Source organism: Drosophila hydei, unplaced genomic scaffold, assembly GCF_003285905.1.
Source record: "Drosophila hydei strain 15085-1641.00,03,60 unplaced genomic scaffold, DhydRS2 tig00000211-arrow-pilon, whole genome shotgun sequence".
NCBI lineage: Eukaryota > Metazoa > Arthropoda > Insecta > Diptera > Drosophilidae > Drosophila > Drosophila hydei.
The window spans coordinates 1,314,783-1,331,049 of NW_022045685.1; the positions used below are offsets into that span (position 1 = coordinate 1,314,783).

Here is a 16,267-nt window from a genome sequence, read left to right on the forward strand (position 1 = left end):
TATACTTTTAGGCTGTTTTTATTACTGATATACATATATGAGCACACTTTTAGGACAGTTCAACTAGAGTTCATATTTTGTAAAATTATAAATATACTATATAAATTGAATTCGCAATCCTAAGCTAGCCACAAATGTGACCTATCTTTGAATCACATTGGAGCTCCGATTGTGATGACCAAGTTTCTGCTTGAACAGCATCGTTATTCGGCTGTTTTATTTAGAGTTACACAAGTTTAAAACATAAAAAAAAAAAAAAAAAAAAAATAAAGTATTAAATTATATTTTTAAAATCAATGAAAAAATTGGTATTATATAGAATATTTTATGATATGATTTTGGCCATGTGCTGCCACAGCTGACTTGAGTTGACAACTCAAAGTTGTGAGCCACGTTTTACTTTGTATATAGAATTGAAGAATTGTCGAAAATAGTAAAAAGTTCAAGTTCAACCAACAATCCCCCAGATTAGCCAACCATCGGTGCAGCCCATGGAATCCAATAAAAAATCGTTTGCTTTAAGTTTGAATTACCAAAAAAAATTTTATTTCTTTTATAATAGAGTATCCGAAAATGTATTGAATAGCAATTTTTTTGATGACATACATATATACATAAATATATAAATATATATATATTTATATATATATATATTTAAAGTGTAGCTAGGTTTTGGGCGTAAAATGGAATTTTTTAATTAACATAGTTAAGCTTATTAATTTTGCATTGAGTTTAATTATTTTGTTTTGGTTTTTGTTTTTTGTTTTTGCGTTAATTTATTTGTTTTTATTGTAGCTGTTGATGATGTTCGCTAGAAGTGCAGAAGACAGAGAGAGTGACAGAGGGAGAGAGTTACGGACGTGCCTGCTATAGTGTATGTGTGTGTGTGTGTGTGTGTGTGTTGCGTTTGAGATGCTAATGCACTTCAATTGTAGCGAACTACATCCGTGAGACCGTGTGTTCAATGTCTGTGTGTGAGTACGAGCTGAAGCTGCTTTCTGCTTAGCAAATCCATTCAAATTCTTAACATACATGCATTGCTACATCAAAGTGTGTGTGTGTGTGTGTGTGTCTGGTTGCGTCTCTGTGGGTGTGTATGCATGTACGTTGGCTCATTCATTGCTTGCCCATTGCCATTCTGATGTTATTGCTTGATCATTTTCATCTGTTTCCATTTAGTTTTGGTTGTCGAAATTGTTCAAAAAATTCGCTTTTTGTTTTCTTTTTCATATGTTTTTCATATGTTATGCCATAATTTAAATTAACGTTTTAATTTTTAATTTGATTTGTTTTTTTCTGTTTCTTTTTTCTTTTAATGCTACTTCAATTTCTCTTTTCGTTTATCTTAAGTAAAATTGAATCAAATTCCTCAGTGCTTGCAGTGCATACCGTACTTAATTTTTGTTTTTGTTTTTGCTTTTTGTCTGTTTATGTTTCGCTTAAGAGCTACCAAAAAATTGTAACTTTTCGTATTATAATTATATATTTATATTTTATGTTTTATATGTGGTTTATATTTAAGTGTATATATATATATATATATATATTTGTGTGTGTGTGTGAGTTGGTGTGTTTAGTATATTACATTGCGTTAAGCATATACATTTATATATTTATATATATATATATATATATATATATATATATATAACATATATAGCAAATAGCGCTTAGTTGAAGAATTTTCTAGTTTCAGTTACTATTTACAATTTACAGTTTAAGCAGTTTAGAACTCTTCGATAGAAATACTTTCAGACTTGCGTAAGTTGTTATCGTGTATCAGTTTAAAAGTTTAGCTATGTATATAAAGTTATATACTTAAAGGAAAAGTAGTTGCTGTCTTTGGTTTCGATGCTTTCCAATTAGCTGGCTGAAAAATCAAAAACTGAGCAGAAATAGAGGAAACTGAAAACAAATTATGTACACACTTAAATTCATGCTCTAGGAACTGAATTTGATTTTGAAAATAAAATATGTTTATTCTCTCAGTGTATGCGGTGTCTGTGTGTGTTTGTGTGTGTGTGTGTGGGGGGGGGGGGTGTTCTTCTTAAAGCATAAATAAATAAATTACAAATAGAATAAGGTATTCTCTAGAAGCATTATCTCGCTTATACATAATATATATATATATATATATATAATATATATATATATATATATATATATATATATATATATATATATATATATATATATATATATATATATCCGTCTATAGGTTGCTCAAACATCTTCTTCTTTATATATATATATACTTTATATTCCTCTTTACAATCCAATAAATTGTGTTGTTCTTTTAGCTGTCGCTGTTGCTTCCTTTACAATTTCTGTTGCCTTAGTTTCTAGGTTTTCATAAGACTTGCGTTTCATGTTGTTTTCCATTTTGTTCAACAATTCCCTTATATGCATAGAAAAAAATATATATTCTTGTAAATATGCTATGTGTGTATGTCTGTATGTGTCTAGCTTCTATATATATATATATATATACATATATATATATATATATATATATATATATATATATATCTGTATATCTATATATAGGTGCATGTATATACATGTATGTACGATCTCGTCTCTGCACACACGTATACACAAGCATTTCTTGCTTAAGTGTAGAACATTCATCAGGTTATATGCGTATTGATGTCTGTCTGTCTGTTGGGTTTCATGTGTGACTGAGTGAGTGTGAGTGTCTGTGTGTGTAAGTGTAGGTGTTGTCAAGGCATTGTTATCATAATATAATATGGTATGGTGTCATATGTATCTGACTTGTTTCGTTATTTATACAAAATACACGAAAATATATTCCTTAGTTTGTCTTGGACCCGGTTGTTCTCCGAACAGGTGTTTGTTAAACCCACTTACAGTGCGTTGCTCAACACTGTTTGCAACGCATGGCAACACTGTTTTCATTGCACTTGCTCTTTTCATTTATCCTCAAACTACAATTTCAATTTCAATTTCAATTTCAATTTCAATTTCGTTTTCATTTTCAACTTCAATTACAATTTCAATTCTTCAGATTGTTAAGCGATAGCGGAAAGAATTTCCCATTACAATTACAGTTTTAATTACTTTTCGCAGGTGAGAATGGAACAAAAAGAAAGCTGATTGGAATTCTTATTTTATTTGAGTTTTTCGTTTAAGTTTACGTTTAAGTTTAAGATTAAGTTTAGTTGAATATTTTTTGTTTGTTCTGTGTTTCATTAGCAAACGTATTGTGTTCTCTACTAAATTCACTAGATTGTCATTTGCTAAATATTATTCTGCTTTCTCCCAGCTCTTCCTCTTCTTCGTTGCGCTGGCTGCGACTCGATTGGCACAATTTGTGGCAGCCTTCGAACACACGTCAGCGGGGCATTTAGCTGCACGATCCGCAGAGCTGCCACAAATTATCCTACATGACGATCGCACCTAGCACAGCCTATCCAGATATATATCAACATATACAAGCATATTTGCTAGCATATGCGTATATATATCTATATGCATGAAATCCAAAACATAATACCCAGTCGAAAGCTCTCGATGCCACCCGCTGTCTACAGCAGAGCTCGAGCCATGAACTCACCCAAGACGGGGGCGGCAGCCAGAGTTTTCGCGGCAATCTTATCTTCATCTTAGTTAAACATTTATATATATATATATATATATATATATATATATATATATATATATGTTATATTATATATTTATGTGTGTGTGTGTGTACTTAAGGCTAGGCTTACGGCTAGCTAAGATTAGGGTTTACAGTAGTTAAGGATTTGAGTTGCTTAGTTAATTACCTTGCCTTATCTTCAATAGTGAGATTTGATTTTGTTCTTTGTTTTGTTTTTGTTTTTGTTTTCAACAATATCCTAAACCAATTGGGTTGCAAATTTTCGAAACATAATTGACTTTACCGCGATTTACATTCAAAGCACTAGTAAAATGTGATCTAATGAAAAAACTCCCAATAAATACATATATATATATATATATTAATATATACATACATGAAATGAAGAAACTCCCGATAAATACATATATATGTATATATATATATATATGTATATATATATATATATATATATATATATATATATATATATATACATATATATATATATACATATATATATTTGACACACAATCAGATAAGTTTAAATTGCATTTTGCTTATTTATGGATCTACAAGTTCTATCGGAATATTTGTTACGCAAACGTGTTTCATTTCTTTTGGTTTCGTAAAATCTATATATATATATATATATATATATATATATATATATGTATACATGTATATATGTATATGTGTGTATAATCTTATAGTTATAGAGCTGTGTATAAATATTTCGCTATTCCTGTTGTTCATTGTTCTTGTTGTTGTTACTGTTGTTGCGGTTGTGGTAGTTAGTTGTGTTACAAAGTCGCTTAGAGTTTCCAATAGTCTTGACATATATATATAGTAGTATGTCTATGTATATATATATATATGTATATATAAAGGTATTTGATTTTGTTGTTGTAGGATAGTTGGGGCATCTATATAGCCTGAGGGTCTGGGCGGGTGAGGACGGGCGCTTAAGTCTCTGTGAAAGTCTTTGATTGAATTTGAAACACATCGATATATGCATATATCTATATATATATACATATATATACATATATATATATATATATATATATTTATATATATATATATATTATCAATATTATATGTGTGTATACTACATATATGCATATATAGGTCTATATGTACGTTAAGAGAATGTGAAGAAAAATGTCGTTTAGCCAGAGAACGCGGAACTCTTTCTGGGTTGTGCATTGCTTAAATAGAGTGTGCGCATGGGACTCTATATACGTTTGTGTCTATGTCTGTGTTATGCTGGATAAGACTATCTGTGTGTGTAGTATACAGTGGTGCCTGTCCGCACGTGTCTAACTAACGAAATAGCATCTGCTGCTGCTGCTTCTCTGCTTTGGCTTGTATTGCAATTTACAACAGTTTACAATTATTTTTCTCGTTTTTCCTTAAATACTCATCTACTGCACTTAACTAGATTTAATTTTCAAAAAAAAAAATATATATATAGAGTTATGTATATGCATAAATAGTTGTGTATATATATATATATATATATATTGTTATATATATGGTTAGGTATGTGCTTCTATATAATTTCTATGCGAATATGTATACTTTGTTGTTGCTGGTATTGTTGCTGTGTTTCGTATTCGTGTGTGTTTAGCAAATGCTTTGGCTAATATCAATCATACGCCGCTTGGGCCCATTGCCTTTGCTCAATGCCCATACATTTTCATGCATTTTTAGTTGTTTGGGCTTGGGTTTGCTTCCTCTTCTTCTACTCTTTGCTTGTGGGTATTAGTACAATTAAATTTAGATATCACAATATAATCATCTTTTAATTTTGTTTGCCAAAGAAGTGAAAACAATATTTGTTTAAGAAAAAAAAGGCACGCAGCAATCCGAGAGGTGATTGTACGTACGTGTGTGTATGTGTGTGTGTGTGTGTGTGGGTGCATGGGTAGCTATAATTATTCTTGAGTTTTCTTTTAATAAAATAAATTGTCACTTAAGTGCTAAAGCAACGCGTTCTTGTGTTGAGAATTGTATTTTTACTTGATTTGCTTAAGCTTAAAATTAATTTTATATTGAATTTTTTACGTTTTCATTTTTGTTTTTGCTTAGTATGCACTTATGCATGTTTTCCCATTAGTTGAATATAGACACAAAAAAATAAATATATATATCTATATATATATGCGTATATATAAGTATGCTCAAATTAAAGCAAGAATTCAACAAACAAAACTTTTGAAATGAAAATTAATTTCATGCGCCCGGAAGTAGGCAACACTTTGATCTCCTTCTTCGTCTTCTTCTTCTTCTACTTATTTTTCATCTTCTTTCTTTGCTGTGAAACTAGCTTTGCAATTTGGCTGAATTTCTAATTTCTTGCTTTTGTTTCATTATTATATGAATTCTTATGTTTAAATTCTGGTTTGCAGCTCCAAATGCATGAAACGCTCTTGACCTTGGGCCAGCAGCAAATTGTTTCAGTTTTGTCGCATTTGGAATTGAGTTGGAATGTTGGTATTCGCATTGAGTGTTTGTTGTTGTAGTAGTTGTTGTTGTTGTTGTTGTTGTTGAGTTTAATCAGTTGAACATTGTGGTAAATTCGCAGACGTGATTCCATTCGATTGGCAGCAAAAGAGTAAAGTGTTTGCGCATTAGAAATGTAAACGTGGACACGAAGGTTGACAGATCATCAAAATGGTGGATGTTGGTGAATGTTCTATTCGAGCACTACATGGATGGCGTTGGAGTGGATTGGTAACTTTGCTTATTGGGTCGCGCGGCCGGTGGCCAGCTCTGCTTGCAGCTTACTTTCCAAATAGGTGGCTATCTCGTTGGCGTTCTTGTTGAATGCCACCATCATGGCCGTGTTGCCTTCGGCGTCCAGTGATTGTAAATTGGCGCCAGCTGCCACCAGCATAACGCAAATGTCGCGGCGATTCTGTTCGGCGGCAATGTGCAAAGCTGTCTGGCCGCTAAGAGCGTGAAAGAGAGAGAGAGAGAGAGACAGAGAAAGACAGAGAGAGAGAGTGAGACCAGCGACAGGCAGAGAGGGGGCATGCCAATTTACCGTTCCTTGTCCGCCATGTTGATGACACGTCGTGTGGCTGATGAAATGATGTACTTGACGATGTCCTTATGATTGTATTTGCATGCAAAGTGTAGCGCCGTCTGCCCGTTCTTGTTCACTGATTGTAATGAGTATCCTTGTTCATGTAGTGCACGTAACTGCAAGAGACGCACATATGAAACGAGCACATTAGCGAGAGAGAGAGAGAAAGAGAGTTAGACAAAGTGGGAGAGCGAGCGAGAGACAATAGATAGGGAAGCACGCAAAGAGAGCGAGGAATAGCCTCTGGCAACAGCTACAAAGCGCGTTTCACACAAAAAAAGCAGACAAAACAAGGAGACAAATCGGTACAAGAACACAAAAGTTAAAGCTACCATATTCAGATCGCCGCCCTGGGCCGCTAGTAGTACGGCATCGGAAGTTTGCTCCAGTATAGGGCTGTTATTTGTACGTTTGTAAAGATATGTAGATGTATATGTATATGTGTGTATGTGTATGTGTGTGTGCAACGCCAAATGTGTACAAGTAGATGTCGGTGTGTGCGTGTGCGTGAACGTGTGCATAGAAAGTAGAGAAATAAAAAGAAGAATTCAAGCATCAGTATTGATTCATTTGCCTTCAAATAAGTCAATGATGTTCAGATCTCTGTAAGAAATGATCAGTGTGAATGTGTATGTGAGAGAGAGAGAGAGAGACAGATAAATATATATGTTGAATAGATAGATTGAAAATAGAGCAAGAGTGCAACAGAGAGAATACAGAGTACCTGAATCCATAACCAAAAACATCTTCGTTAAAACTGAATAAGCGATCTTTGTTGCTGCATGCAGAAGCAAAAAAATTGTTAATTTTAATAAGGAAAGTAAGTCAATAACACAAAAAAGGCAAGAGTTGCAGAAAGAATGAAAGAGAGTAAGACAGACAGAGAGAAAGAGTGTGACAGAAGCTGCTGAGTATGAGTGAATTTTGTGAGGCAAGCGCCAATTGTTAGAGCAGCACAGCCAATGGTATGGTGAGTTTTGAAGCTAGCAGCAAATGCGAGCGAGCGAGGTAGAGAGACTGTTTAGCTATGCGGTTACAGTGTCATAGCAAACAGCTTCTCATCGCTGCAATTTCGATCTCAATTTTGTGGGACGCATGAGAAATGAGTTCGCGTTTGTCGAGGCTTAATTTGTCTACGGCCTTTTACCTCTTCCACTTCATCACTTTAATGGGCTTGGAACCAATTTGCAAGTCCTCATCTTTGTGTGTGTGTGTGTGTGTGTAGGTGTGTGTGAGTATGTGTTGATGTATTAAATTCAAAAAGAAATGTATAAATTGTTAGTACACCATTTACCATCGAGTATATACAAAAGGTATGCAGCAAGCAGAACACAAATACATAAATTAAGTTTAATCGGTTAATTGGTTAATTGGTTAATCGATTAAGCCGTGGCAAACCTACCCCATCGCAATTTAAAACAGTAGGTGGTCTGGTATTGTGTTTTATTTTTTTTTTTTTTTTTGTTGATTTGGATTTTGGAGTTTGATTAATTTTAATTGGTGTTGGTTTTGGGGATTTGTCTTTTGGACGAGAACGGAATACGGTTTAGCCCTTGTCGCTGTTACGCGTAACTGTTAACGTAAGCGGCGATTATATACCAAATATATAGAAAATACTCATATAGAAATGCGTTACTTACATGTAGGCGTGGCAAGGACTAAGCTGTATTCGCTCCCGCCTTGACGTGAGCTCTGGGTGAGGGTCTTTAGGTGTGTGTAAGTGTGTGTGTGTGTGTGTGGGTGTGTGTATGGGTGTTTCAGTTAATGTAAGTTACTTAGTTTTTTTAGTTAACATGCAAAATTAAAAATGCAAAACACCAAAGGTCAAACGGAAACAAAAACGAACAACGTTAAAAACTTGAAAGAGAGAGAGAGAGAGAGATGGATAGAGAAGGGGTTTGGTTTGGTCAAGGATTTGGCTGGGCAGCGGGAGTTGCTGTGGTCGGTCGCTTAAAGCTCGATGCGCTTTTTGCGATAGTAGAGATGACAAAACATGCGCCTATCTATATAGGGCAGCTGCTCGGCCGCCTGCTGCTGGTAGAGCTGCAGCCGCTGTTGCAGCACCAGCTCTGTGGGCGGCGATGGCGGCGGCGGCGTTTGGGCCGCCGCGCGTTGCCAACAGCTTGATAACAGAAGCCTACCCGTGTTGCCGTTGTTATGGCCCTGCGCCTGGTCCAGCTGCCGTCGCTCGTTCTGCGCCTGCCGCTGCGAGAAGGCCGCAAAGGAGCGCTCCTGGTCGGGTGTCTGAGGCATGGTGGCCGCCTCGTGATCCAGTATATACAGCTCGTCGATGGCAATGTCACATATGTAGTGCAAGTGCTCCTGGGCGCGATCGATGCGGAAATAGTGCTCGGCGGTGCACGCTGCAATTGAGTGAGCCAAAGCTTTGTTAGCAACTGATGAAGCTAACGGGCGCAGCTGCTGCCACTTACAGTCAATGAAGCACCAGTCCTGCGAGACCTTTGGATAGGATATGGACTCCTCGAACTTGGCGTTCAGCATGTTGCGCACATGCTCCAGATCGCACTGCGACTCGATCTCGATTTGACCCAACTTGTTGGCCAGCTTGCGCAGCATCTCCTTGTCGTAATGGTACTGCTCGTACTGCTGCATGGTTACCCTCAGTATGGCCAGTTGCATCTTCTCCAGCGGATTGACTCTGTGAGCAGGAGATGCGATTGAAAACATTGAAAGTAAAGGCAGTCGATCAAGTCAATGGGAGAGAGAGAGAGAGATAGAGAGCGGGAGAGCAGTGAGCAGTTGCTCAGTCCAGCAGAATCTCACGAATCTTGGTACAGTTCTACTTACTGGACATCTCCGCGTCCGTGCTTGCGCTTGGACAACATCAGCACCTGGTTGAGCAGCTCGATCTCAATGATGGAGGGCTTGACGCGACAGGCCTCGCCATCGACCTGCATGGGAATGGTACGTTTGGTAATGATCTTCGCCTTGCGGCACTGGCAGATGCAAGTGCCGTGCATGCCCGCCTGCAGCATGGGCAGCTGGTAGGTGGTCAGGCCGACGACCTCCAAGAGACCGTCCTCGATGGTGGGCTTCGTCTGGCCAAAGGAGTCGTTCCAGGGATGTGTGCCGCCGCTATAGCTGTGGATGGCAATTGTCAGCAAAAGCTAGCTAGGCAGACCGTGGGGCTTACCTGGGTATGTTGAGAAAGAGTACGGCATGGCAGCCGGCATCGCGCAGCTTGCCAGTGAAGTCCTGGCCATCGCACTCCAGCGTCACCCACTGTGAGAGGTTGCGATATTGGCGCAAAATCAGATCCTTGCCGCCCATCTGGCCGTAGTACATCTTGTTGCGCAAGCGCGAATTGAAACGCTCCGGGTGCGCCTCACGCGCCTCATGGAACTCCAGCGCAATGTGCGCATCCACGCCGAAGCTGAAGTAGTTGTTGATGACATTCAGCGGCACGTTCGGCTTGCTGCGATCCACATGATCGTCGGTCACTTCGTCATTGGGTGTCACCTTTACGCGCCAGCGATCCATTAGCACGCACTGAGACATGCCGATCTCTCGCAGTATCTTGCCAATGGGTTCATCCGTGTAGCCCTGTGGGCATAGTGCATGATGCCACAAAACAAGTTCAAGCAAATCTGATTGAAATTCAAGTCGAAAATCTTTACTTACGCCGCCCCAGCCGAGCGATCGGGCCAGATCATTGCCGGTGCCCAAAGGTAGCACGCCCACCGCCGGCGCCGGCTGCAACGGCGGATGAATCTGATCGAGCACGGATAGCACCCATCCCACAGTGCCATCGCCGCCGCAGGCCAGCACCCGAAGATTCGGAGCCTTGCGGTACATGTCCAGACTGTGGAGACGATTACAGATATAAGTTCTAGGCTTATGCTTTAAAGAGAGCTTTGAACTAGTTCTTTTAGGTTTCTATCACACTTAAACATAATGAACTAGTTCTTTTTGGTTTCCAGCACACTTAAACATGTTTCAAATGTCCTTTGGCGGTTCACACTTACCCCATCTTGGGACCGCCTTGTGTCAGATCGAATACCTGGCGTGGATTGAGCAAATGCTGGAACTTGCCCAATAGCTTGACGCCCTGGTTGCCACCGGATTTGGGATTGATAAAGACAATGACCGGTATAACATCCGGTGATGGAATGGGCTTCACGATGAAGGCGCGCGGCTCCTTCTTCTCCTCCTTGCACTTCTGACGTTTCTGGGTCTGCTTTTTGCCCTTGCCGCCGGCACCGCCACCGCCACCACCAGCGCCGCCACCAGCGCCGCCTGCCGAGCTGCTCTTGTTGCTCACGCGTATCGAGGACTTGAAGTTGCCCTTATTCGGTAGCTTTACAATCCACGATGGTGGCACAATGATGGGCGCATAGTTTCCTGCAAGCACAAAAATCGTTAGACAAGGAATGGGAGACAGACAGAGGGAGGGAGGGAGGGAGAGAGAGAGAGAGGGGGGGGGGGGGGGGGTGTTAAGCTGATAAATGGTTGAATTGGCAGCTGACCAACTCGTTGCCGCACGGCTAATTGAGAGCTCGTCCATAGTAAGTAAGAAATGACAACGAGCAGCAAATTCCATTTGCCACCTTCAAAGCAATCACAAGCACCAAGAGCCGCAACAACCAAGGGAAGTTAATAGCATAGAAAATATGCCAGAAGTCAGTCACGAGCCACTGGCAAACAAAAGAAATTGAGATGAAGCCACATGGCACCACGCAGCAAGCACAGAGTCGACATACCAAGGCCCTTGCCCCAAGTCAAGGCGCAATTATGAATACCACAGCAGCAAAGGGGCAGGTGCTGGCCAGCAAGAGGAAGACAGCATAGCTATCATAGCGAGTGAGCCAAAGGGAAAGAGGGGGTGGGGCAGGTGCTGCTAGCCGACTTGCAAGACAGGCCAAGGCGGCTGACAAGTTGAGATACGCAATGCAGCCAGGCCAGCGGTAGAGGGTGCTCGGGGTTGGGCGTGGGTGTGGGGTTGATATGCGGTGATGTTAAGGGTGCTCTAGGCTTTACGGATGCCCGCCTGTAATTGTATTTTGCGCTTTATTTCGTTGTCCTGTGGCAATGCCATTGTCTCCCAGCCAGCGTGTGCGGCTCTGTGTGTATGTGTGTGTGTGTGTGTGCGTATGTATGTAATGCGATGCTGGAGAGTGTGTTAACAAGACGCTCATTGAGACACTTTATAAAAAGCATTCACAGCCGCCGTTCAGTACGCATTTCCCATGCACAGGCAACAATTGCGGGGGTCATCATGCCAACCACCCAGTAGCCACCACCAGCCCCGCCCATTATCATCAATTCAACCACAATCGAGTTTGCCGAGCTGGCCATGGTCAATTGTTTTGCCGGTCTGGACTTTCCTTTTGTTGCAGCGGCACAGCCACAGCCGCAGCCACAGCAGACAGCAGAAGTATTTTCATCTGACAGTCACAAGTTTTGGCATTTCAATATTAACTGCTCAAGAACACCTCTTAAAGGCTGTACGCGACCAAGTGCAGCCCACTGACTGCAAAACTTTCGTCTCGTGCTGAAGGCTCAAGCGTCATTCGCCATCTGCACGAGACAATCGCAGCGCCGCCCCCGCTGACGTTTCAGCTCAGCACTTGGGCCTCGATATTGCAATTGGATTAAAGAGATGCAAAACCGAGTTGCATTCGAGTTGCGCCTTCCTCATCAGCCTTATTGTTCTCATAAAATCTTCTCTTTGCCTATTTGAAAAGGAATCTATCTAGAGATAAATAAAGCACATCATAGTTATGAAGGTTTTTGGAAGCTGTCAGCTTTAGCCACTCGAAAGATTCTGACAGATTATGAAGCTTAACAAAATTGTTCTGCGGCAAATATGTTTCATCCGACTGCAGAATAAAGCCATTATAGATATCGTGCAATCGCGATCAGTCGTTCGACCTGTAAAGACGTGAATTCGAACAGCCTTCGCTTAAGCTCTACTGCTGCAGAGTTCTAAAAATAGAACTTTGCGGTGCATTCTTCAACGCAACAGCAACAAAAACCGCACACGCAGCGTTTTCTTATCGCTTGCTTCCGCGTAACTCAATTGCTTTAATTGCAATTTACGAAATTTCGTCGCTTGGCGCGAGTGCGCCTGCACTCAAAAGCACAATCCGCGATGACATCTAATGTCAATAACCTCGCTACAGCTGTAAAGGTAAATGCAGAAATGCAAGCCCAGCTTAACGTTGTGATGGCAAATAGGCAAGCCTCCATCATGCCAATAAACTCAAAAATAGATATCGCCTCCGTGCAAGGCATCACTAACAACAAAAACACGAAACGTAAACAGCCAAATTCACCAAAAACCATCAAGAAAAGGCTCATCTTCGACGAACCAAGCACCAGCAATGCAGCATTAATATCAGAAAATCGATTTTCACTGCTCGTAGAAGAAGATGAAGACTACAGCGAATCACCTGTAGCTCCAGAAGCCCCAGTATTGACCGACCAGCAAACTACTCCGAAACCTCGTCCGCCCCCCATATGGTGTCCAAACATCAAGTCTGTGGCCCTACTTCAACAGATAATAGATAAAGTAATTGATGCTAAATCATACGTAATTAAGCCAAAGAAGAATAACATAGGTGTATTAACCCAATGCAGTGAGGACTATCGCAGAGTTATAGACCACTTTACTAAGCTGGAATTGGAGTTCCACTGCTACCAGCTTAAGGAGGACAAACCATATAGAGTCGTGTTCAAAGGGCTTCACTCCAGCACTGATACAACACTAATTAAAAAGGAATTGGAAACCAAAGGCCACACAATTACAAATGTGCACAACCCACTGAGCCGTATGGACAAAACACCGCTAAATATATTTTTTGTTGACGTGGCTCAGGCCCCCAACAACAAAGAAATTTTGGACATTCGAGTTGTCTGCAGGCAACGCTGCACAGTGGAACTGCCAAGAAGATACAACGACCTGACACAATGCCATCGCTGTCAAGAATTTGGACACACACAACGCTACTGCCACAAAGCTCCCAGATGTGTGCGTTGCGCCGGGAAACACGCATCCAAAGACTGCACCCGCGAAAAGGACCAGGCACCAACTTGTGTGCACTGTGAGTTACAGCACCCAGCCAACTATAAGGGCTGCCAAGTATACAAGCGGTTGCGCAAATTGCAATCCCCAGCACAAAAAAGGAGTCCCACACAAACACCGTCTACGGGTCCGAGTACTGCTTCCGAAATTACAAGGCCCCGGAGCATTACCCAAGCCACGAGCTTTGCAACGCCTATTAGTGGTGTTTCTTACGCACAGGCCGCTAGAGGTGGACCGTCAAATAAGAATACCACAAGTGACACTTTGTTCACTGAAATGCTTCAGCAACAACAACGTCAGTTTGACGCAATTAATGCCGAGCTCAAAGCGATGCGAGAAGTACAATCCCAACAAGCAACCATGCTAAACAGTTTAATGGCCATCATAACCAAGCTTGCCTACAAATAATGGCTTTACGTGTGGGTATCTGGAACGCCAATGGCCTGAGAAACAAGACTCAGGAACTGGCTGCGTTTCTCTCACAAGAAAACATAGATATAATGTTAATAACAGAAACTCATGAGTGCCCCACTACACAAATTTTCGGATACGAACACTATCAGGCTCATGGTGAAGGAGCAAACTGCTTTGGTGGATCCTCAATCCTCATACGAGCAACAATACCGCATACACCTTTACTGCCAATTTGCAACGCAACAATGCAGGTCTCAGCCATCACCCTGCCTACGTCTATTGGAGCGATCGAAGTTGCGTCAATTTATCTTCCGCCAAACACTGGTCTGTGTGATCATCACATGGAACAGGTTCTAGGCCAAAGGTTGAATAAGACCCTCATCGGCGGCGACTGGAATGGATGGCACCCATTTTGGGGAAGCAATAGTGCGAATCGTCGCGGAGAAGTCATATTTGAGGCGATTCAAAACTTACAATTCAGCATATTGGCGACTGGAGCCCCCACCCGTTACCCAATTAATGGACACAGGCCCTCGGCAATCGACTTCGCTGTCTACAAAGGCATCTGTGACCGGCAATTGACCATTGAAGAATCCTTGGACCTATCCTCTGACCACCTGCCACTAATAGTCACAATCCACGCGCAGCCACAGCCCTTGCCCATTAGGAAACAACTACTGCCAGCAGGATCAGATTTAGGAGTCTTTAGGCGCGAGCTCCATTACTCTTTGCACATAGAAATGGAACTTAACACTCCTGAAGACGTGGACTACGCAGCAAACAAACTGCAGGAAGAAATAGTCAAAGCTGCGCACCAAGCCGCCCCACCATCTTGCCAAACAAGACAACAGTCTCCGTACAACATCCCCCTCACCTTGGAGGCCCAACACCTACTAATACACAAAAGATGGGCCAGGAGACGCTGGTTAAGATTACGCACGCCTGATGCCAAATCCATGTACAACGAAGCCACGAGGCATCTTAAAGCTGCTCTCGCCCTGCTTCAAAAGAGGTGTATCAGCGATGCGCTGGTACGAGCTGAATCGCCCACTGACGCAGAGTTTCAATTATGGAAATTTACAAGAAAGCTCAAACGGCAGCCAATACGACGTCATCCCATTCGGAGCATTTCTGGTTCCTGGCACATTGGAGACGAAGCTCAAGCTGAGGCTTTTGCAAACCACCTTCAAGACCAATTCACGCCGGTGATTACCGCAGAGGCCTCAGAAATCGAAGCAACAGAAGACATCGTTCTCTCGCCCCTCCCAGCTGAAGACCAGATAACTGGATGTACAAAAGAAGAGGTTCTTGAACACATCAGAAGAGTGAAGGCAAAAAAATCCCCTGGATATGATCTAATAAACGGCAGAGTCCTTAGAGCACTGCCTGACTCCACCATAGACTACATAACTATGGTGTACAACGCCATGCTCCGCATCCGGCACTTTCCAGCCTGCTGGAAGCGCGCCGTGATTGTGATGATTCCTAAGCCTGGCAAACCCGTGGGAGAAATTGAGTCGTACAGACCAATTAGCCTGTTGCCAGTACTCTCCAAAATATTCGAAAGAATATTTCTGGAACGAGTACTGACACATCTGGGACGCCAGGAGGCCATTCCAAACCATCAGTTTGGCTTCAGGAGACAGCATGGAACACCGGAACAGGTTCACAGAGTTGTGCACCATATCCTTGGAGCCTTTGAAGAAAAGATGTACTGCTCTGCCGTCTTTTTAGACATCAAACAGGCGTTTGATCGAGTTTGGCACCTGGGACTGCTGCAGAAAGTGAGGACCACCCTTCCAGCCCCATTTTTCGCGTTGCTATCCTCATACCTTATTGGAAGAACCTTCCAAGTGTCAAGGGGGCAAACAGTATCCTTGACTAGACCAATTATGGCTGGAGTACCACAGGGTAGTGTTCTAGGCCCAACACTTTATACTTTATTCACAGGAGATATGCCAACTCCCGAGCCAAATATAGGAAGTACAGATGCAGTACTCATAGCGACCTATGCAGATGACACCGCCATCTTATCACGTCACGTATCTGCGCAAGAAGCTTCAGACTCACTACAAAAATATCTGGACTCTTTCGGACGCTGGGCAAAACG

General features: G+C 41.5%; 1 protein-coding gene across 1 annotated transcript in view; it reads right to left on the bottom strand.

Moving 5' to 3' along the window:
- Positions 1-5,150: 5,150 nt before the first annotated feature.
- The window catches only part of LOC111603125 (eye-specific diacylglycerol kinase-like), a 32,198-nt gene continuing 21,081 nt past the window's right edge, over positions 5,151-16,267 (bottom strand). Inside the window, 11 exon segments of the mRNA XM_023320598.2 lie at positions 5,151-6,561; positions 6,657-6,814; positions 7,031-7,094; positions 7,423-7,476; positions 7,846-7,897; positions 8,840-9,061; positions 9,131-9,357; positions 9,507-9,800; positions 9,853-10,262; positions 10,341-10,521; positions 10,685-11,060. Of these exon segments, the coding sequence (XP_023176366.2) occupies positions 6,354-6,561; positions 6,657-6,814; positions 7,031-7,094; positions 7,423-7,476; positions 7,846-7,897; positions 8,840-9,061; positions 9,131-9,357; positions 9,507-9,800; positions 9,853-10,262; positions 10,341-10,521; positions 10,685-11,060 (2,246 nt within the window). The 3' untranslated portion in view covers positions 5,151-6,353.